The sequence below is a fragment of the Gallinula chloropus genome (assembly GCF_964237585.1).
Source record: "Gallinula chloropus genome assembly, chromosome: 4".
Classification (NCBI taxonomy): domain Eukaryota; kingdom Metazoa; phylum Chordata; class Aves; order Gruiformes; family Rallidae; genus Gallinula; species Gallinula chloropus.
Genome location: NC_140088.1, coordinates 35273273 through 35293001, shown reverse-complemented (window position 1 = coordinate 35293001; position 19729 = coordinate 35273273). Strand labels below are relative to the sequence as shown.

General features: G+C 42.8%; 1 protein-coding gene across 1 annotated transcript in view; it reads right to left on the bottom strand.

The window, feature by feature from the left end:
- Nucleotides 1-19729, bottom strand: part of CSTPP1 (centriolar satellite-associated tubulin polyglutamylase complex regulator 1) — a gene marked incomplete at its 5' end in the record, with an annotated part of 78113 nt that overhangs the window by 3302 nt on the left and 55082 nt on the right. Inside the window, 4 exons of the mRNA XM_084263906.1 lie at nucleotides 757-866; nucleotides 2375-2570; nucleotides 4983-5068; nucleotides 10466-10550. Of these exons, the coding sequence (XP_084120032.1) occupies nucleotides 757-866; nucleotides 2375-2570; nucleotides 4983-5068; nucleotides 10466-10550 (477 nt within the window). The remainder of the gene's footprint in view (nucleotides 1-756; nucleotides 867-2374; nucleotides 2571-4982; nucleotides 5069-10465; nucleotides 10551-19729) is intronic.

The following is a 19729-nucleotide window of genomic DNA, read 5'->3' as shown; positions in this document are numbered from 1 at the left end:
AAGGGAAGGATGAACACAAGCAAGGCACATAGGGGCAATACAGAATTGTGAGTCTGAATTATGGATGGATTACATACTGTCCTTTGCCAATGCAACACTTTCCTTCCACAGTATAGAATAATACTGACCAGCACAACATGGAAACAAGCAGTGGTTGCTGCTGGGTAATCCCCCTGGTTCCCACAGCAGTACAGAATTTTGTAGCAGCATGTTTTATGATATCACCAGAATTTCAGCAGGCTGTAGATTAATATACTAGTGAGATGACTGCCTTGAGAGGGAAGACAGAGAAGAGCTGGGAAAGACTGGGTTTTGAGGCTTTGAGCCAAGGAGGCAGCAGAGGTTCTCCTATGAGATATGCCTCCTTATCCTGTCAGCAAGAGTAGTCACTTAACATCTGTGAGACTTAATTCAGTACTGTCAACAGCAAACAGTCACCTTATTCATCTCCTGGCCACCAATGCCCAACCTTTATAGCCAAACATGTTAAAGCAACAGTTCTGCAAAATGATCAGCTATTGAAGATGTAAAACACTCTATTAGGGCAGCATTTCATATCTAATTTTATCTTTGAAGAAGGCCCACAGCTTCAGGTAGACAGTAAGGTGCAGTGTTATGTTTTTAAAATTTAACCCATCAACAAAAAAAACTTTCCCTCACTCTCTCCCTGACAGTGTAAAATCCAGGACAGAGGAAATTCCACAGAAATACAGAATGACTGAAAGTCTGGAGCTGTACCACTCACAGGAGTCTTACCTAGGGCTCTATTGATCCCCTGATCCTTCGCAAGTGCCATAAGGAATCCATAGAAGGTCAGCCTCTGTGCACTACTTAACATTTCCTTCACAAGAGCAGAAGGTGGACAGCTAGGAAGAGAGAGAAGAGGTCATCTTGTCTTTTAAAGTTATTCTTTCTTCTCAAACTGGAGAAACAAGCTTTTTTCCCTGTTTTGATACTGCCAAATTGCCCTGACTCAGCTAAAAACAAACAGCCGCCCGCTTGGTTATTTAGCATTGCATCTGCTCCCCATTTGCTAAGCAAGATGTCTGAGCAAGTCTTACCTGTCTCCATTCCAAGGTCAAGGAGAAAAGCCTAGTTCCCTCAGAGACATACACATGACAAGTCTTAGCATTTTCTTTCAAAAAACAACTGGGAAATCCTTTCTTTTAGAAGACAATAAAACTTATGTTGTTATCAGCCTTTTATCAGTGATAGTCATCCAAGGGGTACAAAAGCCTCTCGAATGATGGCCTAAATATGTCTAAAACCAGTATTTAGGTGGGGCTAAATTGACACGTCTCCTTCTCCTAAATTCACCTTAAGCCCTGGAACTTCTAAGCAAGATCATCATAGTAATTCTTGTTCTTGCCTAATACTCATTAAAAGGTTTTCATGCAAAAGACCCTGCCTCCTAAAGAGGAAGTGTTGAGCAGTCCATGATGTAGTGGCACCCTTGGGAGACATGGGTGTGGGCTGGTGATGCCTCAGGCAAAGGAGGTTACCGAAGCCTGGATGAAAGGCTGGGAATGGCTCCCCTCACAGTGCTGTGCAATGCCTGACCTACCAGATGGGCTCACAGTATCTTTCCCATCTGAAGCTCTCAGGACATACATGCATGTAGAGCTTTTGTTGCTTAAAAGAACAATGCAACCTGGCATCTCTATGCTTAGATATCTATAGTACTGGACAGCAGCTCAGCAGTAATTTTCTGGATCACAAATTTGGATTCAAGCACCTAAAGCAGGAATCGGGTAGAACTTGGGTCCTGAGTCTTTTTGTGGATCTAGCTCATGACCTTCTAGTAGGGCATGTGATTGCTACTCGCAAGGAACTACGAAGAACGTGTCTGTCAAAGCCATAGAATAGGGTCTGGTATTTCTCTCTCCCCTGGTGAACTAAGGCTAATCTTGTGCCTGGGCTCTGTAGCTGGAGACCAGCTGCATCACAGGCTCAGGTACAGACTAACAGCCTAATCTTGTCTAGGTACTAAGGCTTCAAACTATGTCCACCCCAGTGGGCCCTTCCCATGTGTCAACACCCAAAACCACAACTGCATTTGTTTATCTCCTCTAGTTAACTCATGGATCTCTCCTTGAAGAAAGCATCAATGCAGAAATGAGAAGGAAAGCAGAGACCCAAATAATTTCATTACTTCAAGAATCAGCTCAAATCCCATGTTTCTTGGGTCCATGAAATTGTTTCTCTCCTTTGGTTAAAGCAATTCAGCTCAGATATCTCCCTTCATACCTCTCCAATGAGATCTATTTGGAAGCTACAGTTTGTTCAAAGTCCTGTATTTCTTCAAAGCTCCAACCTTACAAAGGTTGGTCTCCAGAAACAGGCTTCAAGTCTGTGTTTTGGACTCCATTCATACCTGTATTTTGATCTGTCACACAAGGACTCTAGGCACTGGTAGAAGAGAGATGCTTCTACTCCATCGAGTGGGCTGCAGTCATTTTGGGATTGGCGCTGCCGATGTTGCCCAGAGGATGATGTTGGCACAATCACAGTATTTGGATTCTTACCAGCCAGTAGATCTTGATAAATGGCAGCCACACTTTCCAGGAACTCTGAAAAAACAGAAAGCGACTTAAGACTCAGGACTATAACCAGCAAAGCATCCTACCAGACCTGGGATCAAGCTGTCGTTCCCTGCTCTGTGTTGTATATAGAACCAACAGGACATAACTGCAACACTGCAGCATCCTGAAAAGAATATTCAGATCATATATTATGCAGGCTTTTCCCCATAAGTTGCTGGCTTCTTCCTGTCAGGATGACTATGAGAAGCCACTCACTCTGTTGAACAAGATTCTTCTTAAGTGAACAGAAGCTAGGCTAGCTAGCTCATGGAGTGTGAAAGCTAACTAGTTTGCAAAGTCTTCCTTCTGGATATCTTGCCACTGATTATGAATTCATCCAAGTTGGGAACAAACAATATGGAACTGCAACAGGAGGAAAGGGACCAAGTTAGTCAGGGCTCCAGTCTGTATCCCAGCTTGCCTCTGTGCTTCTCCAAAGTAAATATAACACGGGATCTAGAGGAGGGGCCAGGGCAGGTCAGGGCTAGAGCTGGCAGAAAGCCTCTCCCCAGGCTCCTCATACTACCCACTGTTTACTTGCAAGAGTCTAATTTTAAACAAGTTTGTTTATGGATGTGGTCAGCAGTTTACAAATCTAAATTCCATTTGGAGTGGTTTGCATGTGTGGGTTGGTGGGAGAGCATATGACAGGCTGTGTGTGTGCATTGTGCCTGGGCGGACAGGATAGGGATGGGATGTTTGAGCGTGTGTACATGAGGGCAGGCCTGTGAGGACTCCAGTGGCACTTATCCCAAGGGAATGGAAGTGTAACACTGTGTGTGGAAAGGAAAGGCAGGATGTCAGAGAGCCCTGAGGCTGTGCTGAGGTTCTACAAGTCAGTGGAAATATTTGTTATACCAGAGAAAACACATTTTCTGCCCCTGGTATTACAAGCCTGGTTCTGCCCAACTCAAATCCCACCATTTTGAACGGTTTTTCTTTGTTGAAGTGGTACAGGTAACACTGTGATATGCACAGGGGAAGTACATGCAGAGAAGTACTGAGAAAAAGAGATTTTTATATTAGGGACAGCAGCTGACAACTGCCAGAGATAAAGGAACTGACAGGTTGGATCAGATCAGCAGGCCACCCAAGTCTACTGTGACCACAGACTATGCTCCACAACAGCTTCTGGCCAGTGTCTCCCAGTATCCAAACCAGGCCCCTTTTGCCTGGTGTAGGCCAGTTGTGAGCTATGTCCATCAGAGGGAGCTATTAAAGTGCAAGTGTACAGAAATCCACGCACCTTTAGAAAGGGCTCTGTGCTGGGAGATGAGTACGCGGCACCCTAGCAATCCCCAGTGCTTGGGGAGAGTATCTAACTTTGACAGAGCAAATGTTTCCCTCTCTTTGCCCACTTAAGCAGTTCCCCAAATAAGGTTCCCTTTCCTCACCCATATTTTAGTGAGGCTAGGACAAACAGGCCAATGTGTTTTAAGGCAGTCTCACTGTACAGAACAAACATCTGTCACTCAAGTTTCTCTTCCCTGTTTCCTGAACTTCAGTTTAAAAACACCTGGGGATTTTTACAGATGTGTACATACAGGTGGACATACATAACTACACACACACACACGTGCCAATATGATTTGATTTGTACTTTTCCTGTCAATAATTTGAAAAAAGATTGAGAGAGGTAGAATTATGATGAGTGACCAACAATATGAAGAAGCAGCCAGAAGAGGATTGACTGTTCCCTTTCTTTTCCAACTAGGGGCTCTAATCAAACAAAAGAGGTCCATCTTCATGGGACACCTCTGGTAGACCCCATGCAAGTTCTTGCCAAAAGGTGGTGTGGAGGCTACAAGTTTATGTGATTTCAATGGGAGTCTGAGGATGTTCTTGGGAAAGGAATCCACTGGGGGGTCCTAAATCCCTGGAAACTATACCTAATTCCATAACTCTCTGAGCTGAAACCAACTGATAGTTGGGTGAGTATTACAGGGAAGAACTGTATCCATTTCCCCAGTTTCATTTCTTTTCAAAGCACCAGGTGGTGGGCTTTTCTTATCCTGCCTCCAGCAGGGACCATTACTTTAGAAGCAGAAATGCTCTATTAATGAAAGGCAAAAAAAAAATGTTCCTAGTAAAAGTTAATTGTTAGGTGCTAACATAATCTAGATAAAGCTGGAAATTTATGTCTCAAGGCTAAGACAAATACATATATAACAGCCATAACAGTTACAGGTATCTTGTTATTCACAAAAATTTGGAACCTCCTTATGAAGCTTCCTAATCTCTTGGCATCACTGATGTCTTTTGTCAGTAGACTCCATTATCTATGCATTTTCTATGAAAAGCCATATATCCTTATGAGTTTCAAGAAACTGCAGGGACTGGGAAGCTGTAAGGTTGTAATTCCGTACCAGTGGGTGAAGCCTGCAGCTTCCCAGCATTTACCTGAATAATAAAACTGGATCTGGAAAGCAAAGAGGAAATCCGAAAAAGACATCAGGCAATCCATGGCATCATCCATCAGCACAATCCTAGGATAAGATGAGAGAAACAGTTTAGCACCTACAAAAGAACTAACCTCTGTAACCAAGAACCCCAGATTTAGTGAAGTGCAGCTGGGGAGCTGTGTGTAACTGAGGACTGCTAGTGGCTTGGCCCAGTATAAAAGGTTAGGAAGGAGGAATAGGAACACCCACTGGTGCATGGATTGTGGACAGACTGACATAAAACAAAGGCATCTTGAGAACCTGCAGTGAGAAGGTCCTGAATGTCAATGCTATCCCAAGCTCCAGGTACAGTGTGAACAGAGCAGTGTGACATGCAAGTCCAACATTCAAAGCCTGGTGGATATGAGAGCATGAACAGTGGCCTAAAAACGGCGAGGCTCGTTCACATGGTTATACAAAGAGTAACCGTGCTACAAACGAGACAGTTACCCGAGTACCAAGCTGGTGTAAGCAGAATGAGACTCATGCTATTACTCCGCATACCAAAGCTCAACAAACTGGAATATTTTCAGATTCATAAGGCTAAGAACGTTTATTAATTGCCAATCTATGCTCAAACTCCACTTGACTACTGAGGAAATTACATTGCAGCACCAATCAGCTTTCTGATTACACGCTGTGAATATCCTCTCCCCCCTTCCCAATAGATGAGACAGTCTCTTTTCATATCTATCTGGTCTATCATCTGACTATCAGGTCAAATTTCATGGAAACTGGAGACTTCTTGGGCTAGGGACAATGTCTTCTTTCTCTCTGCTAAGCCCCAGGTGCATGTAGCTCCCTACATGCATCCCTATGTTGAAGCATACTTCATAAATATGGGAAGTATCAGCCACAGGCCATAAAGATCAAGTATAAGTGATAGCAAAGCCCAACTCATTTCAGGAACAAACTCTGGATTTCAGAAGTAATTTAGAGCAAAAACATTCAAAAATGGAACAAAACCGACACTCTGGTTAGCATTGCTACATAAAGATGGAAAGGTCAGTCTCTGAAGTGGGGTAAAACAAACCTGAGCTCATCAATGACAGCACAGACTAGAAAACAGAAGGAAACACTCCACTTCAATGGGAAAAATACAGAATATTCAGACGATGCTGAAGAAAAGCAGTTGGCATTTCTTTTCAACCATGCCCAGGTCTACTGACCCTGTACATTTAGTATCTGGCACATCACAGCATATGAGGGTTACCAGTTCATTATAGCCAAAGTACTGGCCATCTAGTAGAACTCTTTTGAACATGGGGCCAAATCCACCGACCAGCTCCTGCAGCATCCATGGTCTAAACACATTGCTGGGGAGATGCTGTTCTGTCTCATGGTTTGTCTCTGACTCCAGGGAGCTGTGTGGGAGGCTGACCTAAAAGAATTACAGGATCTTCCAAGACATCCCTGCCACTCAGACCAGTTCTGCTCACTGTGGCAAAATCGAACATGCAGAGCAGCTTGAATTAATTATCTCAAAGAAGAAAGGCTGGGGCTAAGAGGGTCCCCAGGAGAAAACCCAGTATTTAAAACAAAACCCTTTGAAGATGTCAAAGTGCTTCTGATTTATTTATTATGTTCCAGAAGCCTCCTCCTCCTCCTGTCTAAAGAAGCAGTAGCTTCAGTTCTTAATTCTCACTAATAAGCATGTTACTGAGATTGTCAGTGGCCACATCAAGGCAACAGCTTTGAAGCTGGCAGGCAGAGCATGTTCATCTCTCAGGCAATACTGCTCAGCCACTGGCATTTCCAACCACTATTTAAGCACTGAAGACGCGATGGGCCACATCACTGATGAACTGCGCTCCCTCCTCCTTTGAAAGGACGGTCTGTCTTGCAGATATCCTCAAAGCACAAACTCCAAAGCTTTTATCAGTGCATTTCTCCATTCTGGAGATGCAAGAGAACAACCATGGAGAGTTTTTTAATGCATTCATTATGCAGAGAGACAATATTGCATCACCTTCGCAATAACTCACTTTACTTGTTAAATCTAAAGCTACAGTCAGTGGCTGTGCTCTGCAGCACCAAGTGCCACTCTCTTAGTAGAGAGAGCATGAGGAAGTAGATAGGGGTCTGAGCATTTGATGGACACTTCTCGCTGTTAAGACAGCAAGGAGCCTCTCAGGAAGACTGTACTGCACATATGTGATGGAGGAGCAACTAAACAAAAGCAGGTGCATTCTGGTGCTGGGTTACTGACTCCATTTGGCCCAGGGGTCTGCACTCTGGAAACAAGGAGAGGTCTTTAAATCCACTACATTTATGAGGAGATGGACTGCAGCTGGCCACTTCCCCACTTAGCAGTCAAGGAAGCTGGGAGAGCATCATATGCAATGTATCTGCACCTCTTCCCTAAAATATCTAGCAAGGAGAGAATCCTGCCATGGACTGTAACCCAGGCAGGACCAAAATCAAGGATGAAATCTGAAATTCTGAACTGCAACTCAAATGAGTTCATCAGGTAGCTGATATGTCAAGGGAATCTTTATTCTTTCTCGTCCAAATTAGACTTTAAGCCCTCAGGGGCACAGACCTATTTACTAAGTTAGCTGTCAGCACGCAATGAATTATGAAAGTCAAGAAGCTCTGGAAAGGACTGAAGAAAGATGCCTACACTTAAGGGGCTCTGGCAAAGGGTGTAGTGGTCTTTCAGGGTTCAAGTGGGTTTGGCTGGCAGGAAAGCCTTGCTACTGTGCCAATGGGGAAACTTTATCATTTACTGATTGTGGTTCACATCTCAGAAACCCAGACGAGACAGGATGTCCCCAGGACAAACTCTAGAACAGGCAAGTTGAGAGGACTTTTACTGTTCTCTGCTACCATTAAAGGCTAACTGACACAATCTGTCTTAAGGCCAGTCTGGCTCAAATGAGTCTTCAGGGACTTGGTTTGTTTAGTGATTGAGGCAAGAATAAGCGGAACATAGAAAAAGGGGCAAGATCTGCACTCTCAGGCAATCTTCTAACAACAGGGGTACAGACTTGCAAGCCCCACCTCCATTAGCATCGATCAGTGGAATATGAGCTCTCATGCCACACAAAACAGCACAGGAGCTGTGGACAACTCAGCTCTCACTACTCAAATGCTGGCAGTGGATTCCTTGTGTTTCTATTACAAGAGAAAAGTCAGTGCTCAGGTACAGGTCTTGAAATCGTGGCAGCAAACCAGAAAAATCCCTTTGTTTTCTGTCCTGAAATGTCAAGATTCAGAAAGCCAAAAGGTGTCTCTGAAGATCAAAGGTATCTCTTGTGGATTAAAATCTTCAATCTGCTAATGGCTACAACTCTTTGGAGAAAAAAAAAAAAACAAAACCAAGAAATCTCACAGCTTGGTTCTCTTCTGGGTATGACTTCTGTGCTTGTGTGGCAGCTGGAGCAAAAAAGTGGAGCTCCCTGGTGTCATGCAAATACAACCTATATTGCCATAGTCTCTGTTGTTCTGCTCTGACACTTCCTGATCTTACTCCTGGTGTTTGTTATCAGTGCATAGCAACAGCTCCTGATGAGCAGTGTGTGCCACGCTGTGAAATCATCTCAGCCATGCAGCACTGAGACTACAACTACAACTGCTCTCTTCCCAAGAGTGTCAAGAATTACACAGGTCCTAGCTGTATCAGTGAATGCTGCAGCTACTCCCACTGCTACTTTAATTCCTTTCCTAAGCAAATTAGCAACAAAACCATTGGGGATGTGCAGAGGAGGAAAAGTGTCAGTAGGTTTGCATGTGACATGCATGCTTTGGGAGGACTCAGTCAGCTGGTGCCAGAAGACAGCCCACGGAGTTCACCTTTCTAACTGGCCAAAGAGAACAATGGGAAGTGTAGTTCAGAAAAAGGACAAGAGAGCGAGCAACAGTTGGAAGGAAAGAGAAAAATAATTTAGAGATACAATAAGTTTTATTAAAATTGTTCTACTAGATTAGCTTGTAACAGAATAATAGCAATATGTAAGTAAATCTCTAGCCAGCCAAAAGTAGGAGTGAGATCATCCCCACCTGAGCCTGGGTGCCTCTGACAGAGATCTCATTTCTCTCCAACACCTGCTCCCCAGGCTGGCTTGTCTGTCTCTACAGCACACACACAACAGCGTGGCAGGCCCCTGAATGGGGCCCCTAGTTTACAACAGCCTCATGGATTAAATTCCTTGACACAAACATCATAACATGTGTAGATACGCTGAAGTCTCCTTTCATGCACCATCACAAATTCCTGCTCAGCTCAGCTGGAACCCTGTGAAACACACACCAGCGCACGGGACTGGTGCTGGTGTACCTCCATGAAAGGGAGCAGCAGATACATCCCTGCTACAGGGGTAGCATTATTTCTTAGTCTGGCCAAGCAACTGTACTCTGTGGAGCCCCACAAGCCCACAGGTGAGATAGAGGGAAAACTCAACTTTTAGTTTTAATTGAACCAACAAAGCTTTAACTGCAGTTCAATCAAGTAGCAGCACATAGGAACCAGGGAAGAATTCAGAGCATCAGCCCAGTGGAAGTACTAGCAGACAGATAACACTTCTCTTTTTTACATTTCTTAATATAATTTTCATGGGACATTGATGCCGACAAAGGATAACAGAATGACAAATGGAAATTGAGAACCTTTTCAGTATTTAGGTCATGAACAACATAGGCAGCAGCTAGCATCCTGGTCACGTGTCTGAATCCTGTTTCTAAATGTCATATCTAGGTCCATAAAAAAAAAAAGAGTTAAATTTCCATGCCCCCCTCTGCTGAGGTGGCTAGGAACAGGAGCATTCATTCAGGAACCCTGCTGTGACCATTAATGTGCATGTGTATGTGTGATCTCACTCCTACTGAGATCTGAACTGACCCCCTACCCTAACAGATTCACATACCTTATTACTTCTCCACTATCAGCTAATAATCAATTGCCTGGGCTGGAACCAGAGAGCACTATCAGTAAAAAATTCCATATCATACTATCAGTGCCCCAAGCAATCTGTTTACTTGAGGCCTTGTCTAGATTAAAATAAAATTTCAAACAGATTAGCTACCATGTTCTTAGCTAACGTACTTTTAAACACTGTCAGTCCTTCAGAGGTTAGTGCCTTTTCAACATGATCAGCCATAGGAAGCTGGGGTGAGAGAAAACATGTTCTAAAGATGGTAAATAGTATTTGAAATAGTTTAAAATCACGTCATTTAAAAGCACATTGGCATTCTTTCATATGCAGCTCATCTTCTGAACGTAGAGCCAGCAGCAGCATTCTGCACTGTTATTTCAGTCCCAGAACACCTCCAATATAGACTCTCTCATCACTAGAAAAACACTCTGTTCTTAACCTCAAAACATGGTGTCTCTTTTCCCCCAAATCTTAAAAGCTTAGAAAGTCCATACCTTTACCCACAGATCTAGTTCCTAAGTCCATGTGTAAGACTGATCTTGTCTTAAAAGAGAGGATGAAGACCCACCTTGCTGCCTTCTGGGTGAGTTCCATTGGGAAGTCAGGGCAGAGCAGCTGCAGCAGGCAGTGGTATTCCTGTGCTGTCAGCAAATCTGCAGGAAAAGAGAGGTGAGAACATCATAATTCTTTTGCAGGCTGTTCCCTCTCCTTGCTTCCTCTCTAGGAAAAAAAACTCATATTCCCTTCTGCTCTCAATTCAAGTAGACTGGGTAGTAATGACAATATAACTGCTCCCCAGACCCTCAGAGCTGGGCTTTTCAGACAGGGTCTCTAGCAAAGACAATCAGAAAAGGGCCTAATCAAAGGGAAATCCTACTGAAGAGCCCCTGCAGAGAAACTGGTTACAGGTGTGAGAAAGAGGTGACCAAAACAGGGGGGCACTTTCAAGTGAGAACACAATTTGGTCTGACTTGAATCTAACCATGTGGAAAAAGGACTCATTTCAGAGTTACTTAAATTTGCTGAAATTCACTGGCATGGTGACATTCACCACAATATGCCTGAAAACCATCCACAGAACATCTGGCAGCAGTAACAAAGGCAAACAAGGTTTTTGGGTTGTGTATGGAAGGCTACAGAATATAAACCACAGACGTTATTACTTTGGCATTTGGTAAGGCAGCTGGATGGAATAATGTGTACAAATCTGGTCACTGCATTATAGGAAGCACAGAACGAAGATCCAAAAAAACACAAGAAAACCAATCAGATGATTCATGTTTTAGAGAGCAGCTTTGTGAAAGACTGGTCAAGAAAGGCTTCTGTGGTTCAGCAGCAGGAGTCTAAAAGAGGTGACTCTTAGGGAAGCGTATAGGACCCCAAGGGAATGGAAACATGCTGATGTCAAAAAGCCCTACATGATTGTATGTTCATAGTCCAAAAGGCTGTGGACTGAAGTTAAGGAGAAGACTAGCTGAACAGCAGCAATTTTGCAGTACTTTTATATACAGAAGAATGCAAAGTATGGAAGAAAGAGCCAAGGTTAGAAGTAGAGCCAAGCAGTAGTCAAGGAGGGGATCCAAAGGGCACAGGCATTAGGACTGAGGTACAGAGCATGAGCTCTTTTGCCACAGACACATCTTAGCCTTCCTTAGGCTCCCATACAAATAATCCACAATGTCCCAGATGATAGACAACTTCTCCATATCACCACAACTTCTCAAATCCTGGCAGTTTAACAAAAGTGAGAGAAAGGGAAGATACTACACCTTTGTCAGATGTTTCAAGAGGCAGGTATGCAGTATGAAAGGTACATTTCACATCCAACTCAGCCAAAGGAATGTTTTCTATGCTGACTAAAGAAATACTGCAAGAGGACTGTCACCAAAACCAAGTTATAGACTGTCCCTTTACCTACATTACTAGCCAGGAAAATGGAGGAAAGAGGTAAGAGCGCTACTATTTCTCTCTTCAGTTCAGGAAACCCATCCCTTATAGACACTCTCTCACTGCTCTTGGGAGGGCTTTCTACCTAATGAAGCACCTTAAACCTAAGGTCATGCTATGAAAAGGTGATTTTACTCTGACTAGAAAAGCCAACTCTGCAGTCAGAAATCTGCTCTAACACAAGGCAGTACTAACCTGTGCAGAATTACAAGACCATTGCAAGGATTTCTGCACCCTTATATACCATATTTTGTCAGATCAACAGTCATTTAATAGCAGGAGAGATTTTGGTTCTTAAAACTACCATTTAAGGTACATGCAAGTTTCATAAAATCATCTTCAGTGGGCTCGGCATGGGAGCCAGGTTACAGAAAAACAGAAGTTGGGCATAAAAAGGCTCTTTTGAAATGGACACTTCCTCATAATTAAAGAGGACAGCATAGACCTCTTACAACTACTCTTCAAGGCTCTCTAAATCTAGCTTTGAATAATAATGGGTATTAAACTTATTAAACTTCCAATGTTTCTTTAAAAAGTCTACATGATGGTCTGAAGGACTCACACCATTTGGAAGCTTTATACAATAGTCAATTTATTTTAGTTCCGTTCAAATTCCTATTTATGCATCCTCATACCTCTTGCTCTCCATTATTTTTCCTTTTATTTGTCAACATAACATTATACTAACCCTTTCTTCATAGTGCATCTTGTTTAATCTATTAAACTCATAACTATATTGATTTAAAGCCAATCTTATCCTCTCCACCCCTCCCTACCTAGCCAAGCCATATCTGTTGCCCTGCTTTGATCCCCTTTAGATTTTCCCAGTGTGGTGTCCAGCAGCGTACAAAGCATCCCACATACATTCAGAACAGACAGGCTCGAGGAGGATAATCTGCCCACTTTCATCAGCAAAGCCCCTCTTCATTAATAACTGAATCTTAGCCTCTTCTCCCCCAGAAAGTGAAGGAATGTAAGGTTTTTTTTTTTTGAAGACAGTTGGAGAGGGTAATCGGGCCCTAAAGCGGGCATTAGTTTTGAGGCCTAAACAGAGATCTTTCACTTGCTGGAAATAACATACTTTTAAAACTTACAATAATTTATGCTGCCTTTTTCTCCCCCCTCTTCAAAGTCACAGCATCATCCTTACTCCTCCTTCACAAAACAATGAAACAACATAGAGCAAAAGCAGAAGTCTGCTCAAAAAGACTTGGGAAAGGGTGGCAGAGATCCACTCCAGCCAGCACATCAGAGGGTGAAGTTCATTGTCAATAAAAGAGGAATTAATTACAGTTTCACTCTTTGAGTAAATGGTCTATTTACCAGAGAACTGCCCACAAAGCTGAAGTGGTGCAGAGAAGTTCCTTGTCTAAAGAAAGAAGTCCTTTGCTTCTCATGCCTGGAGAAATAGCACCAAATTAGTCGCTGAAGTATGCAGGCAGACTCTTTTCGGCTGTAACATAACTCAGCCTGCAGACACCCCAGGGGCCTGACCAATAAATCAAATAAATTTCTCAGACTAGAGATGGGTACCTATTACACAGGAAGGGGGATCACCACAGACCTTAGGAGGTGTCCACAGTTTGCTGTGATGACTGTTTTCCTGTTCCCTCCAGCAAGGTCAGTGAAGACCAGGCAGAAAATTACATTTGCCCATGCACCATATTGTCTGCCAAGAGCTGCTTGGAATAAACAAGGGCAGTTTTGGTGCATGACCACATTGCTCCTTCCTGTCTCCAGGCCACAGCTGAGTAAATAGTGTTCAACGCTGTGTGATGAAGAAAGAAAAGGACGGTACCAGTAAGAATGAGTGAGAACTGGAATCCGCAACCGCTACTTTGGTTGCTACCACAAATTACTGTATCTCAAGTTCCAGTAACAAATGAAGCAAATCACCCCCAGTTTAAATCTGACCCTGAAGCACAGGGCAGTGAGCTGTCCATGCTTTCACCATGGAACAACCTTGGTCACACCAGCTGCTTGAGAATGGAGAGAGATTGCAATCAGCATGTCAACCATGTTCATGGTTACAGCTGAACATAACACTTGCCTCTTCTGCTGCAAAGCAGCTAATTACAAATTCCAAAGTGATTTTAAAACAGCAGTACACTAAGAAAGAGCTGGGAGGCTCAGGAAAGCGAAGTGATATGGCTAGAGATGCTCAGGAATACTCTAACCATTCAGTCATAGTTTTTGCTGTACTGGCCTTCAAGCTCCTGCCCAGCCTGTCCTGCTGCTGTGCCACAACCAAACCCTTACTGTTCCCTACCAACCTCATTGTCTGTGAGTCGTTTATTGTCTTTTGGTGCCAGAGGCAGACTCTACCTCATGTTTCAGAGACAGTGGAGAAGGAAGTTAGTTCATGTGGTACTGTCTTGGAAAACAAACATTGCTTTCTGGATAAAAGTGGCCTACCTTTGAGAAACATGAAGGCAGCTGCTTCGCATTTCCCTGGCTTTTAAAACACGTATTGTTTTTACCAGCTTCACTTCTGGTTTATACGTGGCTGACAGATGGCATCTGACCTGAAGTGAAGCAGGCTCTAGGAATGTGAAATGATGTGTTTATGCTGCTGTCAGTGCTGTGAGTGAAGTATAGACACACCTGAGTTGTCTTTAAACTGGATATCTTTCATACCGACAGCAGCCTAGCCGCAGAAGCCTGGAGCTCAGTGGAGGTTGTAAAATCTACCCAGGAAGCCAATAAATATTTAGGACTTAGCTTGAATTACAGTCATTGCTGCTTTCAGCACAAGAAATAGCTATCTACAGTGCTGTCACAACACCGTGACAGCCATAAATATGCCCAAAGCAGCAGGAGAATATTTACTGCAGTTGGTGTATGAAATCTGCCCCAAAAAGTCACATCAGTAACTTCCCAGAAACATAAGGATTGTCTTGATGAATATACATTAAAGTTCCCAATTCCCCCCATCTTTTATGTACAACCACTATCCAAGCAGGCTGGAGCCCTGGGCGATGTAGCCTTCCCCTTTTAGATTATGGCAGGACACACAATTTCCACAGGTTGCTTTTCTACCACAGTAATGAAGTCATTCAAGAGTCATAAAGTCATAGAGCTGTAAATCAGTCTCCTGGAAATATAACAGAAGACAGTCTAACAAATAATACTTTCTTTTTTTTCATGTCTAGAGAGTCTTTCCTGGCCTTTAGTTTTCTAACATTTCTGGTATAAACATCACATCCTTGGGATTTTCTCTATATCCATACAAGCTTGCAACCTTGTCCAATAGAACAAAACTTAAAAATGAAAGTCTAGGTGTTCTTGTGCTGTCTATAGGAGATGTGGTTTTACAAAAAAACACCCCACCCACCCCAAAAAACGTGAGTATTGATAATACCGCAACAACTCCCATCTGGCTAATAGGCTGCACTCTGCACATGCCTTGCTCACAGCGTACCCACAGCCTGATTCCCTACATATATCTGGTACCAATAACAAACAGAAACCCAAGAATTCTAGGAAAAATTAATCCATGTGTAGGACCTAAACAGTACTACACAGCTGAGTGAAAACCCCATTTTTTCATCATAACACATTCTACTCTAAATAAATAAATAAATAAATTCCTCCTTTTCAATAATTTTTTATAAAATTCTGCATTGAGAGATTTTATGACCTATCATGAAAAAGATCTGTTCCTGTTACTTGAGAGAATGGTTGTTAAAATAAGAATTTAAAACAAAATAAAAACATTTAAGGGCTGTTTCTTTGACTAACTCGCTTTTTCCACTGACAAGATGAGATAGAAGATAAACAGAAACCAGATCCAGAATGTGCATTTGTTTAATTTTAAAAATTGATTTGTATTATTTTCAAACAAGCAAAAAACTGATCCAGCAGGTCACATATTTTTTGCTGCAATTTGAGATGGAAGGTTAAATAAAGCTAAAGTAAGCAATAAAGAAGAAGCGCTCACACACTTTCCCTTCAGTTGTACAAGCATGTTCACATAAGCTGTGTACAGCAGGATTCATTCCCCCCTTGAAATGTACAGACAGCTTCCACAATCATTAGAAAACAGTCCTAAGAGCATAGGAAAATCAGAAGAAAATTGAGAGACCGATCTGTTACCTTGAAGCAACAGGACAATGCACTAGAAGCCAAGATTTCTGAGAGGTTAGCTCAAAACCATTTTCATTTGTTAATAGGAAGGTTTTCTAGTGAATAGTTTAAAGAGTGTAATTGTAAAATCTTTTTCATGGATCAACCTGAGAACGTGTGCGCTACGTGGAGTCTTGCACATAAGTAGCTTTAAAAGACTATGTGGCTTTGTACGCACCAATGTCTGGCCGAGCTCATTAGGTACTAACAAAAAACACAAATATATTCTTAGTTTTAATAACTGGATGCGTTACCTCTACCTTCCTGATGGCAAATGTCAACAAGCAGCTGAGCCACTCTAGAAAAGGGCAGGTCTCACCCCTCTCTCTCCCCTTTCCTTTCCCCTCACTTGCTGCTGGCCACGTGGCTCTGAGCCAGCCCCTGTACCAGCTCTGGCACTCAGCAGGCCCTCTGCTAAGATAATTCACCTTTTTTTCCTGGGCTAGTGAATTGAACTGCCTCTCAGAAGTATCTGATGAAAGCTCATGCAAAGTAAGCTGTGGAAGAGCACGGTCAGGTGCAAGGAAAAGAGGAGGAGAGCAGAACCTCCCCTCCTCAGCAGAGATAAGCTGTTAGATAGGCTCAAGTAATTCCCTGCTTTAGATGTTTTAATTCTTAAAGTTAAGGATGTATGCAAGGCATTGTCATGATCCTCCTAATTAAAAGTGGGTTCAGCTTTACTGGCTGTACTTGCACCATACCTGCTAAAACAGTCTGCGAACACTTTATTATTGGACACAGTCTTAAGACAGAACTTCTGGTATCCTTACTACTCCAGCAGGGATATGAGTTCAGGTTATTCACAAACCCCATCTATTCTTTCCACTGATACAGTTTAGGTCCTCCCAGAAGGGATCCCAAAGCATCCTTCTGAAAGGACCCCAGTAGCCTTCGTGCCTGACGTGACAGCAAATGCAGATGGGGTAACTGAAGAACACACAGAGCTGCTAGACTTTGGTTCAGAGGATGGTGGCAGGGGGTGTCTTCCAGGAGGGTACCTGAAGCACTGTCTGCACCCTGGACTGCCCTTCCTGACCTATGAGAATACCAGTAAAATCCTGCTGGACATAAGGGTGCTGCTGCAGGCAAGGAGCTTTCACAAACATGGTGTGTTTTACACCCTACAGAAGGAGGCCGGCTGCAACTGGCAGACTTAGCTACAGGTGACCCCCACTGACAACAGGTAGAAAGACCTAGCTTGTAACGTGACAGAGATTTAGTGAGATTTGCCTGGAACAACCCATCAGTCTCAGGACAAATATAGTTTAGAGCTAAGTAGACTGACCTAAAAAGATTTCTTTGGGGGGTGCTGCAAGAGAGAACAGTTAGAGGGGATTAGCGCTGTGCTTGTGCAGAAACTAATTCTGAGGAACTCAGGTAAGAAGGAGAAGATTCAGCTGCAGCTGATGTGAAGAATGAATTCATGTGTTCTGGAGGGACTCTGGGCAGTTCAAACAAACAGTAAATTCACTGAAAAGCAAGCTTCTTATGGGCAAAGGTCCAGTAGCACCATGATTTGAGTGAGCTAAAGGGTTTTTAAAGAGTAAAATCCTCTAAATGGTGTGATTTTTTTTCCCTGCCCTTTGATCTTGAGCCCTTTTATCAATAAACCACTTGCCAGATTAACAAAAAAACAAACAAAAATTTATACAGAACTGCTCCAATTCTATCTCCAAAATCCAGAATCTTGCTGTTTATACAAACTTTAATCATCCTCTAGTCCCTTTCAAATTCCCCATAATTATCCTTCAGCATCAAACGTTTCATGTGGCAGCATTACTTCAGCTTTGAGTGAACGTTACTCAGGGCAGGATGAGCTGTGCCAAAGGTACAGTCCAAGGCTATCATCTGGTGCGTTTATGTGGCTAGCGTGGCACGTCCACAAATTGAAAAATTCAAACTTTCATTAGAACCATAAAAAAATGTTCTCAGCTCTCATGGCTGTAAAGAAAACATTCCAATAATGGAAGAGTCTAACTGATACATTGTGGTACTGAAACCATAGACAGCCTGAAACACGCCTCAAGTTTGAACTGTCCACTGACTTTGAGAACCTTACCCCCATACCTAATGCAACGCTAAAGACAATGTTAACTCTTTAACTTCTTGTTTTAACTATAGGATGGGACTTTGGATGAAGTTGGAGTTTAAGGAATTTGGAGTTCCTGAAGCCTAACAACAGCAAACAATAAGAAAGGAGAAGCTGTCACTATATTTCCAGAAGTGGAAAAAGAAGATAGAAGATGACGAACAAAAGAACCTGGTTTAAATTTTCCAGTACGTTATTGACTACAGCTACCAAATAGTAGCTTAAACTTTGCTTATTACATAGACACCCAATTTTCTCCATGCAGTTTTCTTTAACATTTGCAGAGATAATTCTGTGCATGTTCTGAAGCACATATAATCATAAAGATACGTTCAGCACGTTGAGTATGATCCAAAAGGACATTTAGCCATCTCCAAAGGACATAGGGCCTGAAGCAAACAAAGGGGCTAGTTTTGTGGATTACAGTATGAAAATGTATGAATTCCTCTCGTGTTTCTGAGGCATTAAAAAGCCAAGTAAGAAATGTTAGGAATGTCCTAACATCTGAAGTGAAGTGTGATGATATTCTTGGCTAAGGGTAAGCCTGTGGAACAGCAAAGATCACCCCTGGCAATCTGCAGGTAGCTGCAACGGACATGGCGTCAGGTAGTAAGAGGCACTTTAATCTACCAAATACAGGCAGAGCAAAACCAAACCAACAAAAGACAGATAAACTAGAAAGCTAGAAGTAAGGTACAATTTCAGAATGACAGTAATTTATAGCTGAAACATAGCCATTTGTCCCTTTCACCGCAACATCACAAAAGATGTAACTGGCACATCTTCTTCTATCTTGTCCAACAGTTGATTTTTCTCTCACTTTGAGTTTTCAGTCACTGATAGAGAAAAGAATCAAACCAATGCCACATCTAATTGGCCTTGTAAACAATAAGAAGCAAACATTCCTGTTGGGGTTCTGGCCATCTGGGGGGCAGACTGCTCAACCACTTGAAACAGGACCCACAGCAATCTTAATAGGGACGTACAGGATTGCCGGCAACACTTCACCGGAGGGGACCATCAACATTTCCCCAGCTCTCAAACAGCAGCAGTGATCTTTAGACAAGATGTGGATCAGCCTCTGTTCAAGAAAACAAGTTGTCATTAAGCTTAAGATCTTCAAAACAACTGAAGAATTCATAGCTACGTATCACGAGATGGGCAGAGTAAAGGGGCAGGTGGCATGCAGCTGCATCTCATGCGATAGAGGACCTTACACACAACCCCTCCTCCTCCAGATACGTACTAGGCCTAGTGACAATAATGTGACTATGGCCAGGGAGAGGCACAGAGTCTTCAGTTACTGTTTCGTATTTCCTTTCTGCCCAAGAAATTCAGTTAGCTGACAGACAACTCATCTGTGTCACGCACACAGGGTCAGAAGAAAACGATAAAACTGGCCTAAAAAGAAAAGAAAATAGAGGTTAAGAAGGACATACGATGACCTGTGGAACTGCTGCAGATTACTGCAGAAATCTCAGATCAAAGATCTCCTTGACTTCCAGACTCTTTCCAGGCTGATCTCTCCAGGAAACCCCAAGGAAAGGTTTCAGTGAACCAGTTCCAGCAGAATCAGGTCTTTTCATATACTCTGAATCTCTCAAGTGTCTCAGACTCCAACATAGCATGTAGAAGTATGAAGTGCAATGGTCAACAATTTTCTCAGAACAA